Source organism: Morone saxatilis, unplaced genomic scaffold (assembly GCF_004916995.1).
Source record: "Morone saxatilis isolate NCDOM2014 unplaced genomic scaffold, NCSU_SB_2.0 Contig0, whole genome shotgun sequence".
NCBI classification, from domain to species: Eukaryota; Metazoa; Chordata; class Actinopteri; family Moronidae; genus Morone; species Morone saxatilis.
This window is the reverse complement of record NW_023339650.1, coordinates 13318854-13339195: the sequence shown is the minus strand read 5'-3', so window position 1 is coordinate 13339195 and position 20342 is coordinate 13318854. Positions and strand designations below refer to the sequence as shown.

The following is a 20342-nucleotide window of genomic DNA, read 5'->3' as shown; positions in this document are numbered from 1 at the left end:
CCTCGCCCGATAAAGGGTTAAGAACATCTTGAGAATAAAGGCTCTTTCTTAGACCTTAGCTTTGTGAATAGAATGAGGTGAAAGTAAATTGACATTAATCCTCTTTGATAACCTACATTGTGCAGCCCCTTTAGCATAATCTTGGCATAACTTTAGAACTCTCTGAAATAACTCAAGACTACACAATGATCTCACCATTTCACCTTGTCCAAGTCTCTTTCTCTCACTCCATCTATCTTCTCCTCTCCTCCCTCTTTCCACCTCAGCTCACAGCTCCGTTTTAATTAGAATTCATTTCCTCTGTAGTGAAAGATTAGGGAATCCATCCACAATATGCCATCGTGTTATTGACAGGATTAGAAATGGGTTGTCTTATCAACACACTTGGTGCTTCATTTGCATCTATATGCAGAAACGCTGCATGTTGTGCAGAATTAGGTTGTTGCATTAGGTGAGAGTGTTGGAAAGAGTTAAGAACTCCCAAAACAAAGTGTAGAGGTTTTTTTTAGGAGGATAGTCTTCAAAGGTAGTTCACAACTTAGCATGGCATCTGCTGCTGGATAATAGTAAAGCATCTGAGTGGCACGGCTTTTCACCGAAGTGAAAATTAATGAAACTATAGGGTGCCATTTTTTTACACTTTTTGGTGCCAGTAACGCCTCTTGCTTTGCTTGAGAAATGTAAAATTTGTACAAAAACACTTTTAATAAACATGCTTTACCACACATGCATGCACATACACACAAAACACACACACTCAAACACACACACGCTCTATTGCTCTCTTTCTCTCATTCAAAAACATCAGGACAAAGCATTATGACAGTGGGGGGGTTATGGTGTGATGAAAGGGGAGGAGAGAAAAAGGGGCACCACTTAACTACTGTGTCCCTCCCACAGCCTCTCACACACACACACACACATGCACACACACAAACACACAGGCACACACCTCTCTGGGTCCCAACGGACATTTGGGGCTTCTTCTTGGGGCTTAGTTTCTTCAAGTACTGTAGGAGTCGTTGCGTGGTCTTTTCCAGAGCATTACAAGACTCAGCAGAAAACAGGAAATCCTTAAAACCCCTATTGTGAGTATCAGATTTAATCTAGAGTGTGGGATCAAGTGTATTGTATTTCAAGTCATTTATTCTGTGGTTGTAATCTAGTATTTATCTGCTTTTTTGTTGCATTTCATACTTATACATACTTGTGATAATGTTAACAGACGCAGAATTCGATTTTTTCACAATTACGCTTAGTTTAAACTGGTCTCACTGGAGAAATGTGGACAACTTTGAAAGCTCAGACAGTCTGCAGTGCTGTGCCCATTTGGTCAGGAAACCCATTTGCCATTTGCTTCCAATCCTGAGTGAAACCCGGCGCTCAGGAATGTAACATAACTCTTTGTTCGAACCGAGCTCTTCAACTTTGTTGCAAATAAATCTGATGTTAAAAAATTCAAAACTTCATAATGCACACTCAATCAGTGGCGCTTTGTCATCAAACTCATTCGCTTTAATTGCTAACATCTGGATGAAAACTAGCCGACTGTTAACATAACAGCTCTCGGGGGGGAAAGAAGGAGTTATTCTGCAAATGGGCACTTTGTTAAGTTATTACTACCTAAAAACCCAGACAGACCAGAAAGAGCAGTGATAGACTCAGCAGTTTTATTTCCTGGATTTGCCCTCTCTCTGTCTCACTCTGTCTCGTGGAGCATGTAGGATCTTGTATAATATTTCACTAACATCTGGTAGCTTTTACTGGCTATGCCCTTTTATGGGGTTACACCGAGTAAAACCATAGCTTCTTTCCTTAAAATCAGCTATTTTCAGCGCACAAATGTAAAAGTAGCATGGCAATGACTGATTTATATGTATCACAACAAGTTTCTGTTTCAGCAGTTCATGAAATTCTAATGAATCAGCCAGAAATATGACACAACATAATTAGAAGATGATGACAAACTTATTTAACTCCTTTGTTATTTTCATTAAAGCTCTATTGTTGCTACAGATAACCCCAAACATATAACTGTTTGTAGCAATGAATCAGAGAGTAGAAATAGATTTTTTCTTCTCTGACCTTGTTTATACATAAGTGCAGTGTGGGCGTGTTCATAAATGTTGTGGGGGAGACATCTGTTTTTCTAAAGCACAGTACAGAAGCCACACCCAGGGTTCAGAGGTTCAGGCTTTAGTCTTTTTGATGCACAACTTATGCTGTTCCACCCCAAGCACGCTGCTTCTTCTTTTGTCCCTTATCCCCGCCCCAACTCACTTTCTAAATATCCAGTAATTTGTCCGGAATATATAGCGTGCTGTTCTCAGACATGTGTAACATGAACAGGAGTCAAGAGGCAGGTTTAGTACAATACCACAGTGTAAAAGCTACTGAAAATCTATCATGAAAACATACACCACAGAAAAGTTTTTTTGATGTCCTTTGAGCAACAATTGAGTTTAACCATTCATTCTAAAGCCCAATTCAAAAGTAAGAACGATTTAAAAGGACATTCAATTTCCCATTATTCAGAAACTGCAGAGGAAAAATGTGTTTTTGTCTCTGTTTGATGGTATAAATGGTACACCAGAGAAAATTAATATTTTGCTAATTGAAATCTGGCCAAGTATCTGCACCGGTCCAAGAGCAGCCATGACCAGACATTGTGATGCAGCCAGGTTTTTACAGGTCAGGAATGCCACAGGAAAGGTTGATTGTTATTTAGCTCATGTGTTGGAGGTTGTTGGAGGTTTACCCAAACTGCAATAAACATGCCTTTATGTTTGACCAGTTCTGTTGTGGCATTGTTTTCTGTTCTGTTACATTAACTGCTGCAGAAGGTCCAAATCCAGATTTTGCCCAACTTTTATTAAGCATATTCCAAGAAATGAGTCATTATCTTCGGTTGCTATGTCAATACTTTGTGTAGCAGCTTAAGACTAAAAGCCCTCCGGTGGTTCTTTCATTGAGACTACAATCTGGGAGAGAAACAAAACAGTGTATTGCTATTCATGCAAGATGGAGAAATGACATGCCTGTCTTAGCCATAGGAAATATCTTAATGAATTGGATGAACTGAAAAGAGTTTACTAATCACCCAGCTCTTCTGCTTTCTGTCTGCAGGTGTACTGTACCTGCAGTACGGGGACGAGACCAAACAGATCCGCATGCCTAATGAGATCACTAGCATCGACACTGTCAGAGCTCTGTTTGTTAGTGCCTTCCCGCAGCAGCTCACCATGAAGATGTTGGAATCGCCCAGCGTCGCCGTTTACGTCAAAGACGACATGAGGAATATGTACTACGAGCTTACCGATGTCAGGTAAAGGTTTTTGTGATAAACATAAGGTGGACAGTATATATTGTGTTAACAGGGCATCCAAGGTTCCTAATGCTCCATAGTTTCAGTCTTCCTCTGAATGGCCTCTCCTATTCCCCTCCCTGAGAACTTCCTTTCCAAACACCCACTGCACAGGAAGTGTCACTGGCCAGGAAAATGTCTCGCTTCCTTTTACCTTCATGTTGAAACTTAATAGAAAGAGAGTTATTGGAGATGATGCCCTGTGGCAGAATGGCTCCAATATACAACAACAAACTTTCCTGCCTGTTGTCTTCTTACCTCTGGTGAAACTTTGACTTTAGAAAGTTTGAGCAATGTGAGCTTTGTCTTTTTTCACTCTTTGAGGTCCTTTTATTCTTTTCAGAGTGTAGTTTACAATGTATTGTGTACTGAGTTGTGTGTGTGTGTGTCATTTACAAGCACATAAACACACATACTAGCTCACTGCTTTTTCTTTTTTCTTGTACGTTCCTGTTTTGGTATTCACCAGCATGTCTTATCAATAATACAGCAGATTCTATGTGCCGAGACAGTATACAGCTATTTGTTCCAGTCATTTTTCAGAAAAAAAACATTACTCTTGACATAAGCAACTTTGCCCCCATTGTCTCCAGAGTTCCTGCTCAGGTGCAATGTGTACTTTGTGACTAATACTTTATCACGGCTGTAAAAAAAAATGTCCCGTGATTCCTTAAGGGAGAGAGTATAGGGTGCAACACCATAGTGAGACCAGCAATAGAAAGAGCGGAGGCGCTCTACACTTACGAAGCCGAGCCACGTTTCAACACAGTATTAGTAGATGTTTTTATAGACTTTAGAGAATTAGAGGAAATGTCATATAACAGAGAGCTGTCAGAGCCTCTGTCAGGGTATGTGCCCTTGGCAGAGCTGCTAAGGAGATCCAGGCTCAGGCAGGATCGGCCGCTGTCAGATGGTGATATTTGGGCTACCTATTTACCACGGAATACCTCTTCCCCCTACAGGAACATCACAGATCATTCCTGCCTGAAGGTCTACCACAAAGACCCAGCACAGGCGTTCAGCCATGGGCCAAGACCTGCCAATGGTGATGCCAGGGTGAGTACTCAACTAACACATGCTAATACAGCAGTGAAAATTATTGTCTCGTTAACAGCAGCAGTTGTAAGGAGACCTGTTGCAGATAGAATAGCCCGGCCTCCCATTCTTCTCATTCTAACATCCTGTTTGCAGTCAAGGGAAGGAATGTCCCCCTGCCTCTTCTTAATCTGTTTAGAGGGGGTCTCATATTGTTCTCCCAGGGGCCTGCGATTAGGCCTCCCCTGTACGCTCTGGTGCAGCTTGCTTAAGGGACAGCTGAACTCAAATCTCAGGACTATTTTCCTTGTTCATTCTTCCCCCAATATCAGCCCTAATCTCCTTCTCTTGTTCTTATTGCCAGCATGTTTGTTTCCTGCTGATGTAACGAAACTAAAGCCGTAAAGAGTCGTTTCCTCAAATGTTCCACCTTAAATCCACTGCTCTAATCCGCCTGACCCTTTATCAAACCCACTGCTCCTCTCTGCCTGCCATAGATTTTCAGGCGGCATTGCAGCATCATTGTGATACTGCAAAAATTACATTAACCTCAGCTATAATTCCATTGCCACATACTGTATATGTCACATAAGTGTGAAGTAAAATTGATAAAGTTTAAAGGAATGATGAGGCAAACATGATGATGGTTTAAGAGGTCTTGGTTCAGATGGTATGACGGCTTTGAGGTGCTGCAGAGACTCTTTTTATTCTCTGCTGCTGACAGGCGAAGTGGCTCCGGCTGGCTTTCTGTGACAGGGTCCTTCAAGGGGAAGTGAACAAAACACATTTGAGGAGAAAGATGGCAAAAAAAGATACAACTGAAAAAGTGAAATGGGAATTTACAGTCCAAACAGTTTAGGAGCAGAAAAGGTTGCAAACTGGCCACAGTAGAAGAATTGTGTGGGGCAGTTCTTCTGATCCTTTTTTATTATTGTATTTTTTTTTTACAGAGTTGCTTGCCTATTTAACAATTTTGGTACTTGCTGAATCAGCAAGCTTGAAAAATATAACTTGTACTGGATGAAGTGAAATGGATTAAGTAAAGAGCAAGGCAACTTTGCAAGGGCTCTTGTGCAAACATTGTGAAATGAACTTGAGATATGCTGAAGAAGATTGTTGTCATGAATATTTCTGTAACTGTTTAACTAAGCTGCAATTGACACAGATTCAAAGCTTGAACTTGGGAGTGCCCCGTGGAGGCCGGGTTGGTGAATGGCACACGAAATGGCCTTTTTTAATAGAAATTAGTTGGATGAAATTAGTTGTATTAATCCAAAAATTTGCATTTTTATCACAGTATTATGGCAAGCTCCCCTCTCCCCACAAGGTTTTAAGACTCAGACGCACACTCAAACATCAACATCATAGACTCCCGTTTTTATTCTTGGCTGCTGTGAAGCTCAAACTGAAAATATTTTTTGTTTTTTTTTGTTTGCCCAAGAGAGACAAAAAGTCTTTCTTGTACTTTTTTTCTTGGAAACCTCTTTTAATAATGAAATAGGATCCCTGCCACTCAAAGCAAAAGGGCAAATACAACAACCTAATGAGCTGTACACCTGTTCAAACACTTCACATCTGTTTGGGCTATTGAGTGTCCTCTTCCAAGCACGAATGCCAGGCCTCTGATCCACTTTAAGGTATCATCTGCAGTTGCCTCTGTTATTGATCAAGACTTTCAGGCCAAATACAGCTGTCTCTAGTTATGAAAACAACTCTCACCCTGTCTGTCACTAATTGATTTAAGGTTGACAGATGTACAAAGTAACTGATAAGTAACTTGATGAGCAGAATATGCAGCAGACTGCCAGAATAAAGAAGTATTTTCTTGCATTTGATCTCTTTTGTCATGTTTCATCTGTTGAAAAAGCTCAAATATTTTGAAATATTAATCTGTACTTGTGTACGTGGTTGTGCACAAAGCGGTGCTTTGTATTCATAGAATAGTCAATAGTGGCTGTCAGAAGTGATGTTATGTACACATAGCTTGAGGAGATATTTTGTAAACAGAGGTTTGCTTACTGGTTCTCCTCATGGGAATCTTAGTATTTATTCAAAAATGACAAAGTGAAGTTTGTCTCGTTTTTACTCACAATTATCATAATAAGCACCAAGCTTCCATCTTCCATCCCCATTATGTAGACAGCAGCATCGTACATCCAGCCATAGAGCCAGCTGTTTAAATGTTGACACACTTCTGCACGAACACTGCAGCACAGCTCCTCTTTATCGGTTTAGCTTGGCTGCTTCTGAGGCTCTGCAGTTTGTGAATCACTTGAGGAATCCTCTCAATTTCCAACATGGCAGGAGTTCGAGACGACTTTGTGCGCTCCTACCAGACACACTGCCCTCATTATTGGAAGCTTAAGAGCACGGTGGAGACAGAGACAGAGTCCACGAGTCAAACTCAAACCAAATGTTCCTCAACACGGCTTCTCGTTTGCCTGACATGGTCACTCAAAGTGTTTATTTTTCAAGCCTTTACTCCTCTGTTTTGTCTCAAAGCAGTAATTTATCAGCATGTTGTACAGACAAATACAGACTGTCTTCGTAAAGTCAGTGGATTTTAAAGATATTTTAAGAATGGTTAGTCTTTCAAAGGTCTAACATCTGTTTGGGATTGTCAAGTGATGCCTTTTGGCCCAAATTGTTCTCATAAGGCTGTGCTGGAATTGGCAAAGCAGTGAGAGATGTTATTTGGCGCTTCAGATAAATTCCTGCACAAGAGGGTAACTTTTCTTGTTATGTGTTTAGGCACCTTGGATAGTGAAAGTCATTAGGGTTTGATTATGGTCTGCAGTGTCACTGTGCTTCTCAGAGTTCCTATTATATGTTTTTTTTGTTTGGTCAGACTTGTTGCTGCCATATTTATGGGCTGTGTGTTTTCACTGCCAACAAGTTTCTTTTTTCCCCTTTGTTGTCACAGCCAAGCCTGAGCCCTTTGTTACTTTACACTTTGAGCAGTTGTTGTTTTCCAGTTCGTACACACACACACACACACACACAGACACTTGTCACACCCCCTTCATTGCACTCTTCACTGTAATCTGTATTTGCACTGGGAAAAAATAAAGACCATATTGAAAAAGCACAGTGTCAAAAACTGTACCTGAAGTTTTTGAAAGAATTTTGCATTAGGTTTTGACTTGTCTTCTTATGTAGGTGTAACCCATGAGTCATACCTTGAAGGAACAATAACTTGTTTGTTTGACAGCAATAGAGAGTTAGACAAAGATGGATTTGATTTGGCCCTGCATGCGACACTCCCCAGCACCATGTTATCATACCCAGTTCATCACATATCCACAGGTTACATCTCTATTTACACACTATATTTCACTAGGGCTTGTTAATACAGGGGAATGTTTATTTCTATGGGAAAGGAACTCAATGTTGGAATAAATAAACACACTATATTTTAGTCAGGCTTGTAGGTTGAAAGCTGGTAAAGTTTCCATTGTTGCCTTTATAAATCCATCCATGAAGTTTGAACCAAAACTAGTCTATGCCTGTGATATATCAGTAATTTCAAGACAACCGCCACTGTGGCCACAAGTTATGAATGGTAAATGAAGCACAGTAATAGAGTACAATAGCACGACAAGACAAGATAGCAAGATAGCAAACTCTAATATCAGTTACACAGCAAACCTGGTATCTGTATAAAGTTGATTTCAGTTCATTTGAAGTTGAAAAAAACCTTGCAAGTAACTATTTTCTGCTTCTGGAAAAATTGCTGACAGTGTATTTATTTTGAAAAACAACAATGTAAACGGAGTTACACGGATGTTTTTGTTTCAAGGGCAACTTGAGTCCAGTAATACAGAATATATACAAAATAAACAGTAGCTGCAGCTGTCTAGTGGGCAGCAGTTTGCAGTCTGGTTTATTGACCAAATCCTTAAATTGCGATTTTATTCTCTTGACCTTTAATGCATTATTTTAAGTAATAACAATCTCAGGTTTTATGTTTGTTTGTGTAAATTAACATTTCTATACCTTTGTTCTTTTCCAGATGCACAGCGAGATGGTGCATGGCGGTCGTGATGGCCCACACCCTCTGAGACAGCCCCCCATGGGTCCCCCACCACACCACCCCATGCAGGGAGTACTACCCCCAGCTCCCCACTCCATGCCCCCATCACCCTCCAGAATCCCATTTGGCCCACGGCAGGGCTCTATACCTGGCAGCGCCACTATCCCAAGGGACCGACTGTCTAATGCCAACCCTCCGGCCCGCTCCATCTCACCCTGTCCCAGCGCTATCCTGGAGAGACGGGATGTCAAGCCGGATGAGGACATGGGTGGTAAAAGCCATAGTCTAGCCAGGGGAAATGAGGGGTTGTATGCAGACCCATACTTACTCCAAGAGGGAAGAATGAGCATGGTTACTGCCCATGGACCACACCCCAACCCTGGACTTGATGGTCCAGAACATGGCATGGGAGGATTTCACCGTGCCTCCATCCGCTCCACAAGCTCTTACAGTGGACCCAGCCCCACAGACACTATGGATCACCCCTCTCTGTACAGGCAGAAGTCCAGAAACAGCCAGCTGCCTACATTGGGCTCCAAGACTCCTCCTCCATCCCCTCACCGCATGGCTGAGATACGGATGATTGACATCCATGGCGCACCTCCTCATGGTGTGCCACCTCATGGTGTGCCACCTCATGGTGTTCCACCTCATGGTGTTCCCATGGAGAGAAGCTCACCTGTGCGCCAGTCCTTCAGGAAGGAGGAAGTGACAGGGACCAAGCCCCGGAGCAACATGGGATCACCTGTGGTTGCAGACCTCCAGGGTCACCTCCAGGGGCCCATCCCACCTGCCAGTGACCATCAGACACGGTAAGCACCAGGGGGCCAGATATTAAATGCACTGGGCTGGTGGGATTGTTAAAATTAGGATTAAGACATTGCATGGGAGCATGGACTAACTCTGCATCCCAGTTTCATCCTAACCATGAGCTGCTGGTTTTCAATCCCTGGCTCTGACTCTGTTTCATCATCCATGACTGAAGGCAAGAATATAACCCCCACTCTCACTGTCTTGAGCATCAAGATCTGCACATTAAGAACAGCAGACTAATGCACATTATGCATCAGTTCTGCTTATCTGACCATTGTTTTCACAGTCTTTATTCAAACTCTTGAGCTTACAGTGTTGATTATTATAGAGTGTGTAGCCCCAGACATAGCTACCACCACTGAAACAGGATAGTATCCTGAGACCCCATTAACCCATCACTGTATATTTTTCCGGTACACTGTGACTATTGTTCTAACAACAATCCCTCTGTAGAGTCTATTCAGTTTGGATAATCCAGCAGACATTTTGGTACCTGGGTTAGGTTTGTCCACTCTGACTGAGAGCATATAAACACAGAAAGAGAGCAAGAGGGATGCTTGCCACTTAGCCAGGCAAGCGTGGTTTCATTAAAAGGGAGGTTACAGAGGCTATATGCATACGTAGGAAAACCAAAGAAAATATTGACCAGGTTGAATAAGTATTTGAAATGGCCCAATCAGTCAAACAGATCAGGCTGGACCACCTGGGCAGCCCAAAACCCCCCATTAGAAATGCCCTGGGAATCTGGGAAAAGAGTGTAGGAATTTGAATGGGAAAGTACTGTACTTAACTTTCAAAATAAACAGCGCTCTGTAGCTGTCATAGAATTTATTCCTGTGAAATATGCTGTATGACACTGAGGTTAGGCATTGTGGTGTTCCGACAGACCTTGTGTCTATTGTCTATAGCACAGCTAAAACTACAGTCCCCCCTGTGTCCTCAGTTGGCCCCATATCCTTCCTCAGGATAAATGATGACATCTGAAAACAAAAGTTAGTTATCATTTCCAACCTCTAGGCTAACCAAGCAACCTCTGTGTAAGGTCCCCTATTCACCTCTTTGGCGTTAGGCTTTCTTAAGCCAGTGTTTTTTTCCAATTGTCCTATCATTCTCTTTTGAGTGGTCAACACTTGTGACACACTTTTTTTTATATAAAAAAACTATATAATTTAAACGCCCCCAGTGTCGACCTTAGGGTTCCTTTCTTGTCTCAAGTCGTCCGTCTTGTTTGTTTCATTTTGACTCTTTTTCTTTTTGTGAAAAGTCTGTGAGTCAAGTGCTGTTGCACTGTTGTAATTCAGAAACCATTTATTTGACAAGAGTCAATATTTACTCAGGACATAATTGCAAATCAATTGCAAAAAAAAACTCCACTATGTAACCCCATGAAATAACAAAAAGATTCATGGCCAGGTAATTAAAAACAATTGATTATTCTGTTATAGCCCTTCCTTTTCATTCTGAGCTAATATTTGGTCTAGTGGCAGCTGTAATATCCAATAGGCCTCAGTGTTCAAAGTAGAATTTTCTGATGTTTCTGCAGAGAGCGAATGAAGGCAATGGAGCACCAGATTGCCAGCTTGACTGGTCTTGTTCAGCATGCACTTTTAAAGGGGCCAAACACTAGTGGCACCAAGGAGTCTCTAAGGTAAGCAATCATAGTATAGGACAGAGTGAGGCATCAGGGGAAATGGAGTTTCAAATGAAAAGCCTGGCTATCCAGCCAGAATGGGAAAGATAAAGTATCCCATCTATAATGGCCATATCACACTCTCAGGTTAAATAGCATCTGGTGAAGAGGAAATAGGTTTGACTGTGAATCTGATATTTGCTAAATGGCCACTATGTATGGTTTATCTGGCTGCATTTCTACTCTTTGCATTTCAATCTTCTCTGTGGAGACCTTGTGTTAATGTTTGCTTGACAGTTAGGCTAAAAGGTCTGGAGTGAATTTGTTCGTCTCTATGCTGTTGAACGCTGATGAAGCTTGTTAACATCATTAACATCATTTTAACCTCTCTGGTTTGTCAGTCTTTCCCATCATACTTTGTTGTAATGTGTTTGTTCTTACTAATACTAATGTGTCTGAAGCGAAGTGCCTCAAAATATTGCTTTTTCGTGATCAAAATCCTGCTCTTATGAATTTTTCTCTGGCTGCAGTGAGAGACCACCGAAGACATCATCTCCAGCCCACAGTGCACATAGCTCAGGTTAGTATCGCTGTTATTCTGCTCCATTTCATGACTTTTTCTAAACAAGAGTTTTAGCGCCATAATGTCTTGTGCAGACAAGCCCACACATCAGTGTCAGTCAGCAGTCTGCAATGAGCAGTGCTGGAGGGAGAGAAAACAAAGTCAGGCTTCTTTGCTTGTCATCGGTTCATATTCCCCTACAATCCTTTCCCCCGTACGTCCAGTTTAATAGGAGATAAGAGACGAGAGCCAGCAAAGCTAACACAACCTCCTCAAAGTACTACTTAAAACAAGACGCTATTACTTCTCAAGCCTGCCAAGATGATTCAGCGATTCAAACTCGGCTCTGCAGCGGTCTGTGGCCAGATCTAGGTTTGATAAAAAGATCTGCAACCTCATCAGTGGCAGAGAGAAAACACAACACATGTGTCTTGCGAGCTAATCTCATGTCTCATGACACGTTTCATATATAGCTTTTGGAGGGATTTACTTGTCATGTTGCGCTAGAGTGAATCTTCAAAACATAAGAAAAGTTACAGTGTGCGTTTCGATCACACCAAACTGCCTCTAGATCAAACATGAGAAATCTGTGACACCATTTTTTATTGCCCTATCACAAATGCTTTATCATTGTCACCACACAGCACGTACTTCTTTTGATGGACATTGTGTCCCCAAGGCCCAACACACAACCAGCAGTGTACATAACCTGTACTTCAGGTCTAGGCAGCTGTCAGGTAGTATGTAAGGAATAGTGTTTATGAGGATTATAAACACAAAAGTTTGTGTTTTTACTGCCTCAACAGAGGGTGAGTTTCTTTGTCAATGGAGCTTGGAGTGCATTCTAAACATTCTGTGACCTATTGTGTAACTCCCAGGCAGGGACACTACTTTCTTTAATGGACCTCATGTTTCTGAGGTCAAGGGATGAGTTCTTCCAATCAAAACAAATATTTTATCACGTCCTCGAGTGGTACCCAGCCAAACACATAGCATTACTTTTATTTGCACACATTTTGAGATATTCATTTTAGACATTTTGGTCTCAAAGTCAATAGAATGGAGGAGTAGGAATTCTTTAGAAAAATTTAATTTAAAAAAATCCACACAAACATCTTTTCAGACCATGGATACAGCAAAATCATTGTCCCTAAGAAAACTGAAAGCTTGTGTGAAGTAAGAAAACGTTATTTTGTAGTGTGAATGAACCAACCTTTTAAAATCTTCAACTCAACTTGATTTGAAGAAACATGGATTGAATCAATTTATAAACTGATATTTAATTAACTCAGATCTCCCTCGGATGAGCATGCTTTGTTTTTAGATGTCTGATGAAAATGTCATCAGAGTCAAAACTCATGCCGGAGTTTTAGAAAGGATTGAATTAAATTATTATTGTTTTTGGCCATTTAGGGGCTCTCACCCAAACCACAGATATTAGCTCCCTTGGTTTCCATGGTTTCAACCTCAAATGGTGAAGTCAGTAGACAGACATTTCAGAGGTGCAGCCAATATGATTGCCAGTATATCTGTGCCTATTACTGGGGGAAAGCTTGAGAGTTCAAGCAATCATTACTAAATATTAGGAACATTAAGTCAGACCAGTGTGTTGCCAGTGAATGTAGAATCTAACCAATAATTTGTCTAGTAAATGACATTGGGTGGGTTTGGAAAAGAACAACTCTACTCCCTCAAAGAACTATATTTTTTTACTTTTATGTGCCTGATTTAATTTCTATTGGAATGTATTGACAAGAGTAATCATACAGTATCAAGTGTTCTTTAGGTTTCAGCATGTGCATTTTCCCCCCGATACAGGTGGTTCCCCAGTCTTGGCTCCCAAGAGCAATGCAGTCCCATCAGACAAGGGCTCAGTTCCTCTCAAAGTCAACCTCCTGCAGTTCAGGAAGAATGTTTCTGACCTCAGGATGCAACTCCATCAGATGAGACAGCTGCAGGCAAGACCTCTTTCCCCTTCTATTTAGAGTGTGTTTGTATTTACTACAGCTTTGTATGTTGGCCTGCCGGTTCGGGTCCTCTAATATCTCATTCCTATTGCGTGCGTCCCCTCAGCTCCAAAACCAGGAAGCATTACGAGTCCAGCTGAAGCGGGCAGAGCAGGAAATCAGTGTAAAACTTGCAGAGGCCATGCGGGGTTTGGAGGACCCTGTCCAGAGGCAGAGGACTATGGTAGAGGAGGACAGGCACAAGTACTTGGGTCTGGAGGAGTGTGTCCTCACACAACTTGGGTAAGGCTGCTCCAAAGTCAGTGGTTTAATTCCATAACATTTTTCATATTTTGTATAGTGAAAATGGATTTGGTTGTTTGCATTCATTACGCGATGTTTATTGTTTCATGAGAGTCATGCACAAGTATAAGAGGTGATTCAGTACACACCTACACGGATCCAGTCAAGGTGCTTCCATTTATAGGAAATTCCCAAAAGGCTTTATTTTTTATCAGCTCACCTATGCTATTCACTCCTAAACTCTTTGACAAGCCAACGCCCTTCAAATTACAGCCCACAGGTTTATACAGGCAAGCAGCGCCTGGCTCTCAGAGACAGCACACTAGAACAATGGGCCCAACTGTGGAGTAACTTCTCACTACCCTGTTCTTATTTTAATTCACTTGCTTCATCTTGCCAACAGGGAGCAGTAATTGAATCCTTTTATTTGGATGTTTACAGGCAAGGTCAAACAGCGTTGTCTTAATAAACACAATGATGGTAGCTCATGGAGACAGGGAAATGAGCAGGCGGAAGTCAGTGGATTAAGCTCGCTGTTACCCTTGGTATTCAGCCAGTTGTGAGTCAGCAAAACACGGCTGCTGGCACTTTAAATAAGGCTTGATAATTAGAGCTGCTTGGCTTTAAGACAAGTGGGAGAATGTGGTGTGAAAACCACTGCCTTCTCAAGAGGAGACCTAAATCTTTCATGACCTATAACAGCACATTTTGTAACATTTTTCTAACTATTTGGCAACAAGAAAAGGGCTCAGTACTTTACTGTACTTTTTGCTAATAATGCAAGGACAGAAATACTTGAAAGGGCAAGGAAACAAATTAGTCTCAGGAGTTGATGGTGGTTCCACAGAACAAAAATAGAGAGAATCTATCCAAATAGTGTGCCACAAAGTCAGTTTTCATCTCAACAGATACAGTATTTCAGGCTATTCTCATGTTAAGTCACATGCTTTGCATCTTATACAGTAAGTTTCAGTTGGTAAGTGGAATTTAGCGCATGATGATTTCTCAAGCAAATTCTATCTTAAGTACTTCATTAGGGTATCCGTGAAGGCTGCCTCTTATATTCTGAAACACAGAGATGTGCATTATGGAAATGTACTGTATCTTTTTTTGTCTGTGGAAGGGTTGATAAAAAAGGAAAGTCTGTTTCCTTTTGTCCTCAGATGGAACTTCCCATCATCATTCCTTTTACCAACAGGCCTTGGCATAGCGGGGAATTTAACACACTGTCTCCTGATATTGCCTTTCCCACTCCCTTTAGGGGAGTTTTATAAAAAGAATGTTTCTCAAGGGTACCTGGCCACAATGAAACACCATTTTAGTCCCTCTCATGCAATCCAACACTGCACACAATGTTATCATTCGGCACATTTCCCTGCGGAGTAACCATTTTTCCTGAGCACTGGGATGGCGGTGAAACGTAGTGATATGTTTTCTATGTGAGGAAGTGCTCTCTCATATACAAGCCCATACAAACATTTGTGGTTTTGGGATGAGATACAATCTAATCTAGACTAAGCAATGTAGACAGGACTGCAGTGTTAATCTATATGCATTTTACGTGATCAAATTTCCCCCCTTTTTTTAATGAATCATGTCCCAAAGTCTGATCCCACCTTAGCCTAGGCAGTACCCCTGTATGATCTTTAAGATAAATGATTGTGTTGTGCCCCCTTGTGTTTGTAAAGGGTAAATAAAATGTTAATAGTAGTGTGAATGTTCTTTTGTCTATCTCTTAATCAAATTGTGCCCAAGTAGATAAATCAATGTAACAGAAAGTCCCTGAAGTGGAAGAACATATTTCCATACATTATATCCTGATTTTCCATTCATTTTTCGTTTATGCCTTTGTCAAAGTTAGTTCTAGTTCCTATTTACTAAACAATTGTAGGAAACCTGGATTCTCTCTCTCAACTCTAAATTCTTTGTCCTTTCTGTTGTGCATTTTGTTGTCTCTGCAGTGAGCTGGAGCAGTATGTAGTCTCTCTGCAAAAAGACTCACACAGAGTAGTGACCCTGAAGGATGTGGAGGAGGGAGCGGTGACTTTGAGGAAGGTGGGAGAATCTCTGGCAGGGCTCAAAGGTAAGACAACAGATAATATTCTCTCTGCTGGGAAAATATTGTGTGCAACCCCCTGTTCCACACTGTTTTTAATTAAGTTTAATCATAGTGACTGTTGTGGTCCCTCCCTTTCCAGTGTTATATACAAATGACCAAACTGTACTAACTATGTAATCATTTAATTGTCCAATAATGGTATTTCTGAATACATCTTTTCAGAGTTAAAAGAGTAATGTATATCCAATTGAACAGTTATAGTGGGTCACAGTACCTTAATGAGCTGGTAATCTATTCATATCTGTTTCACTCAAGGGTTCTTGTGTCAAGGCAGTCTAAATGTCATTGTGAGGCTATCTGAAATAGAAATGTAGTCAGCTATAAAATAAAACTTCTGACTTCCAAAACAATAACTGTTTCTCTGTGTGCTTCCTCAGGAGAGTTCCCAGCCCTACAAACCAGAATGCGGGCAGTGCTCAGGGTGGAAGTGGAAGCTGTCAAGTTTTTAAAGGAGGAGCCTCATAAACTGGACAGCATGCTGAAAAGGGTCAAGAGCCTGACTGACACACTCAGCAGTCTGAGAAGGTAGAGGAAAGACGGAGAAAAAAAATCAGCTAGTGGAGATAAAGTAGGCATCAGGAGAAGAGGTTCTGGTGTATGGGGGCTGAGAGAGAGAGAGAGGGAATTGAAGATTAAAACAAAAAGCACTCTGCAGGGCTTTTCGCAGGGGTCTATGATGTGGAAGATTGTACTATTTGATTATACTGGCAAGCCAGCCTTCATCCCATCAAAGAGGTCATTCCGTGTGGACGGAGGAGTGTGGCGTCCATCGCCTTCACTGAACCGATAAGTGAATTAATTTGGAGGACATTGCGGAACCTCATTTCCATTTTAATATGTCACAGATACCAAATTCACTCTTTTTCAGAGTTTTCTATCGCTATCCTTCCATGACTCTCTTGTCTTTTACCCGAAACATGCCCCGGTACCAAACCATAAGAACTTGCATCATAATGTCATAATTAATCAACATTATTTGTCCACTAAATTATAGGGGTTTGATTGGTTTTCAATCTGGACGAGAAATCAAAAAAGACCAAAAATACTAAATTCTTTTTTTGCCTAGTGTTGTAAGAGTATAACTTTTACCAATGTTTTCCACATGGTTTGTATCACATACCATTTCCCACCTTCCTTTCTGCAGATGTGCTACTGAGGGCCTTCAGAAAGGACCTGATCCCTCTGCTAATGTCCCAGTGGAAAACCGCCCTACAGCAGCAGCAGAAGCCCCTGCAGAGGCTCCCCCAGCATCAGTTCAGCCTGGCTCCACATCAGCCCCACTGGAGCCCCAGAGCTCCACCATCAGATCAGAGGTAATGCCTTCCTCTCCGGTGGTCATCCATCATGTCCAGAGCGCCCCGGTCCACATTCAGCAGTCCCAGCAGTCCGCAGCCTTGACAGCTCAGCCCAGTCCACCGCTCACACCCAGCCCCTCTCACGTCCCCAGTCCCAACCCGATCAAGAGTCAAGGCCGGGAATCCCCCAAGGGGGCGGCCTCAGATCCACCGAGTCCCGCTCGCCATAAGAGGACACACGGGAACCCGGTGAACAATGGAAATGGCACTGCCAATCAGGTTCTTGTCATAGAGGAGCTCCAGAACAGTCAGGGCAAGAGCAAAAGCAGAGCTATGTCCATAGAGGTATGTTTACTCACCTTCCTGTTGTCATTTGGTTTTGATTTATATTTATCCAGCATAGTAAAGTTCTGGTGATATTCCATTACTCTATTTAGAATCCTGTAAATGTCAACTTAGTTATTCTGGCATTATTTTGCCATTTAAGACTCCTGTAGTTATTTACTTATCAAGAACTTTCTCTTTCTCTCTTTCTTCTTTTCGCCCTGTAGGCAGCAGAGAAGGAATGGGAAGAGAGGAGGCAGAACATGGGTCATTATGATGGGAAAGAGTTTGAAAAGATCCTCCAAGAGGCCCAGGCCAACATGATGAAGGGAATTCCCAGTCTAGACATTGAAGAGAACCAAGGGCTGCCCCCTGCTGCCACAGGAGAACAAGCAGAGATCCACAACCCTTTGGAGTCACCGACAGGTACAGGTCTAACAGAAATGTGATATACAACACATTTTACGTTTTATTGCTATATGAACACATTTAAAAGTGTGTCCTCAATATAACTTAATTTCTGTAATTTTATATGACAGAAGAGCCCCAGTCTGAGCCTCACTCTGACAAACTAGGCAAGAAGGGGCCTGAGAAACTCCCAAAGCCTGTGATAGAGAAACCAGCCAAACCTGCACCCACCAAGACTGCCACCAAACCAGCACCCACTGACAGTTTTACCAAGCAGGGGTCTGAAAAATCTAGCAAGTCCCCACCACCACCTCCTCCTAGGAAGACCTACCCCAGCTCGAGCTCAGGCATGACAACCACGCGCTCTGGCGAGGTGGTCTACACCAGCAGGAAGGAGTCCGTCTCAGCTCAGGTCAGTCTGACAGGAGGTTGCCTCGTGAAATGTGTTCAAACAGCAACTGCATCTTGTTACTGAGACTTGAAAAAGAAAAAGAAAAAGAAAATACAACTCAAAAGCTCACCAATTATTACACTGGCAGATATAAATAAGACAAGTTGTAGTTTTAGAGTGAGCTTTAGAGGTAGGTAATAATATGCATATTTGTTTTACTTTGTCTTCATGCTAAATTAAGCCAACACTAATTGCTTCCCAGCTCTTGCTCCATACTTAGCAAACAGACACGAGAGTTGTATCGATCTTCTAATCTAAGTCTTTGTTGAATCTGACTCTCTGGAGCACAATTACCTTTTAATAATCTTGTTGTCTTGCTGTGTGGCTTGGAAAAATAATGCTAAAATAATTTCCATCTCATAAATTCCTACAGGAGGGTGAAGAGGACACTCCACCTCCCTCCCCCCAAGCCAAGCCCACCAAGGTACCACCAGAGACCAAGCCGAAGCCAGCCACCCCTCCCCCTGTCACTGCTTCTGTTACTGGAGAAGAGGAGGATGAAGGGGACAAGATCATGGCAGAGCTCCAGGTTAGATGCATATGCAACTCAAGCACTCACACACACACATGTACACATTCCCAAAAACATGAACAAGAACAAAAACAATGAATAGGTCTGCTGGATTTTTTCTGATTTCTGCATTTCGGGTGTGGGTTGCCTATCAATTTTTCCCATGGTGGTTGACTGTCTCAGAAGTGGCAAAGGATGAGCACTGACCGCTGCCAAACTGGCTTGATTTTGAATCTTTGTCACGTGTGGGGTTTTACAGCTGTGGCAAAGGTGAAGATACTCAAACCTTTTCCCTCCTCAAAATCCATGTCCCCATTTCCCCTTCACCTTTCTCCACTCTTCAGGTTTTCCAGAAGTGCACAGTTAAGGATGTAGGGGTGAAAAATTTGGTAGAACCCACCACTCGAATTGAACCGCAAATCAGAGAACTAAGACCGGGGGCATTATTGCCCCTCAAAGAGAAAAAGGTAAAATATACGTTGCCGTGTAGCTACCCAGCTAACCGCCTGCCTCTGCCAACTGTCTGATACAACCGATGGCTGTGTCTTAACCCTTCTACAACCTTTGCACCCTTGCTTTGGCTCGAGAGAAACCTGTAACAGCTGCCTCCAAAAACACTTCTTTCCTTGCTGCCTCAATTTCCTTCCCTCTTGTGATTCTGCTTGATCACAGCTTGAATATTTCAGGATTAAGTCTGCATAAAATAAAGCTCTGAAAAGATGCTGTGTCTTTTGTGCGACTGGACCCAGACAATGATGTGTTTTGCCACTGATTTAATTATCACTTGTCTTTCTCTCTAAATCAATAAAGACATCGGCACTGTATTCTACAGGCAATTAAATCGTCTTGTGTCTTTCTTTGATTACATTTCTTCATACAAAATCAACATAATGAATATTTCTTGAATGATTGACAATTGAGAGACATTACCTAGTTAAAACTCCGTAGACACAACCTGTTTTTGCAGACTTGGTTCACTAGAGGTCAGTCTGGCCACTTTGCATGCTACTCTACCCACTTATACTTCTCTGAGGAATTACTTTTCTGTTTCTCTTTGTCTTTGCACAACTTTACTTCAGTTTGCTTTCCCAGCTTTACACCTTTATAACCAGCAAAACCCTATATTTTTTCACAACACACACATGTAATATAATATTGTCGATCAATGTGACAAGGAGGACAGGTATGTTCCAGTGTAACCAACCTGACTAGTTCCCAACCACGTTGTTAAAACATGTAGTATAAATCTTCAAGGATTTCACAATTTAGAGGTATATGAGCAGATGATATGGTACTAGTTACTGTAAATATGAAACCATAAAATATTACACATTAGGTAATGGCACAAGCATTATTTCCAAATTATTTCACTGAAGCGAAAGTAGTCTGAGGTGTGCATTAGCAGTGCATGCTGTATGCAAACAGGATGTATAAAGGTTAACTAGGAAATTTGCTGGAAACCAGAAAATAGTAAAAACGAAACTTAAAATACTCAAAAAAACAAAACAGGACACGGTTGATGGTTGATGGTACAAATGAGCCTCCAAA

The 20342-nt window shown here is 41.7% G+C and overlaps 1 protein-coding gene across 19 annotated transcripts in view; it reads left to right on the top strand.

Moving 5' to 3' along the window:
- si:ch211-285f17.1 (sickle tail protein homolog) overlaps nucleotides 1–20342 on the top strand; it is a 104199-nt gene that overhangs the window by 78125 nt on the left and 5732 nt on the right. For 15 of the 19 annotated variants that reach the window (XM_035652771.1, XM_035652734.1, XM_035652716.1 and 12 more), the window contains 14 exons: nucleotides 3127–3325; nucleotides 4327–4420; nucleotides 8412–9244; nucleotides 10789–10893; nucleotides 11406–11455; nucleotides 13256–13395; nucleotides 13511–13686; nucleotides 15648–15769; nucleotides 16183–16330; nucleotides 16950–17445; nucleotides 17652–17850; nucleotides 17964–18244; nucleotides 18657–18812; nucleotides 19139–19261. In XM_035652771.1, the coding sequence (XP_035508664.1) occupies nucleotides 3127–3325; nucleotides 4327–4420; nucleotides 8412–9244; nucleotides 10789–10893; nucleotides 11406–11455; nucleotides 13256–13395; nucleotides 13511–13686; nucleotides 15648–15769; nucleotides 16183–16330; nucleotides 16950–17445; nucleotides 17652–17850; nucleotides 17964–18244; nucleotides 18657–18812; nucleotides 19139–19261 (3122 nt within the window). The remainder of the gene's footprint in view (nucleotides 1–3126; nucleotides 3326–4326; nucleotides 4421–8411; nucleotides 9245–10788; nucleotides 10894–11405; nucleotides 11456–13255; nucleotides 13396–13510; nucleotides 13687–15647; nucleotides 15770–16182; nucleotides 16331–16949; nucleotides 17446–17651; nucleotides 17851–17963; nucleotides 18245–18656; nucleotides 18813–19138; nucleotides 19262–20342) is intronic. The other 4 variants (XM_035652756.1, XM_035652749.1, XM_035652725.1 and 1 more) reach the window with 3 other exon arrangements.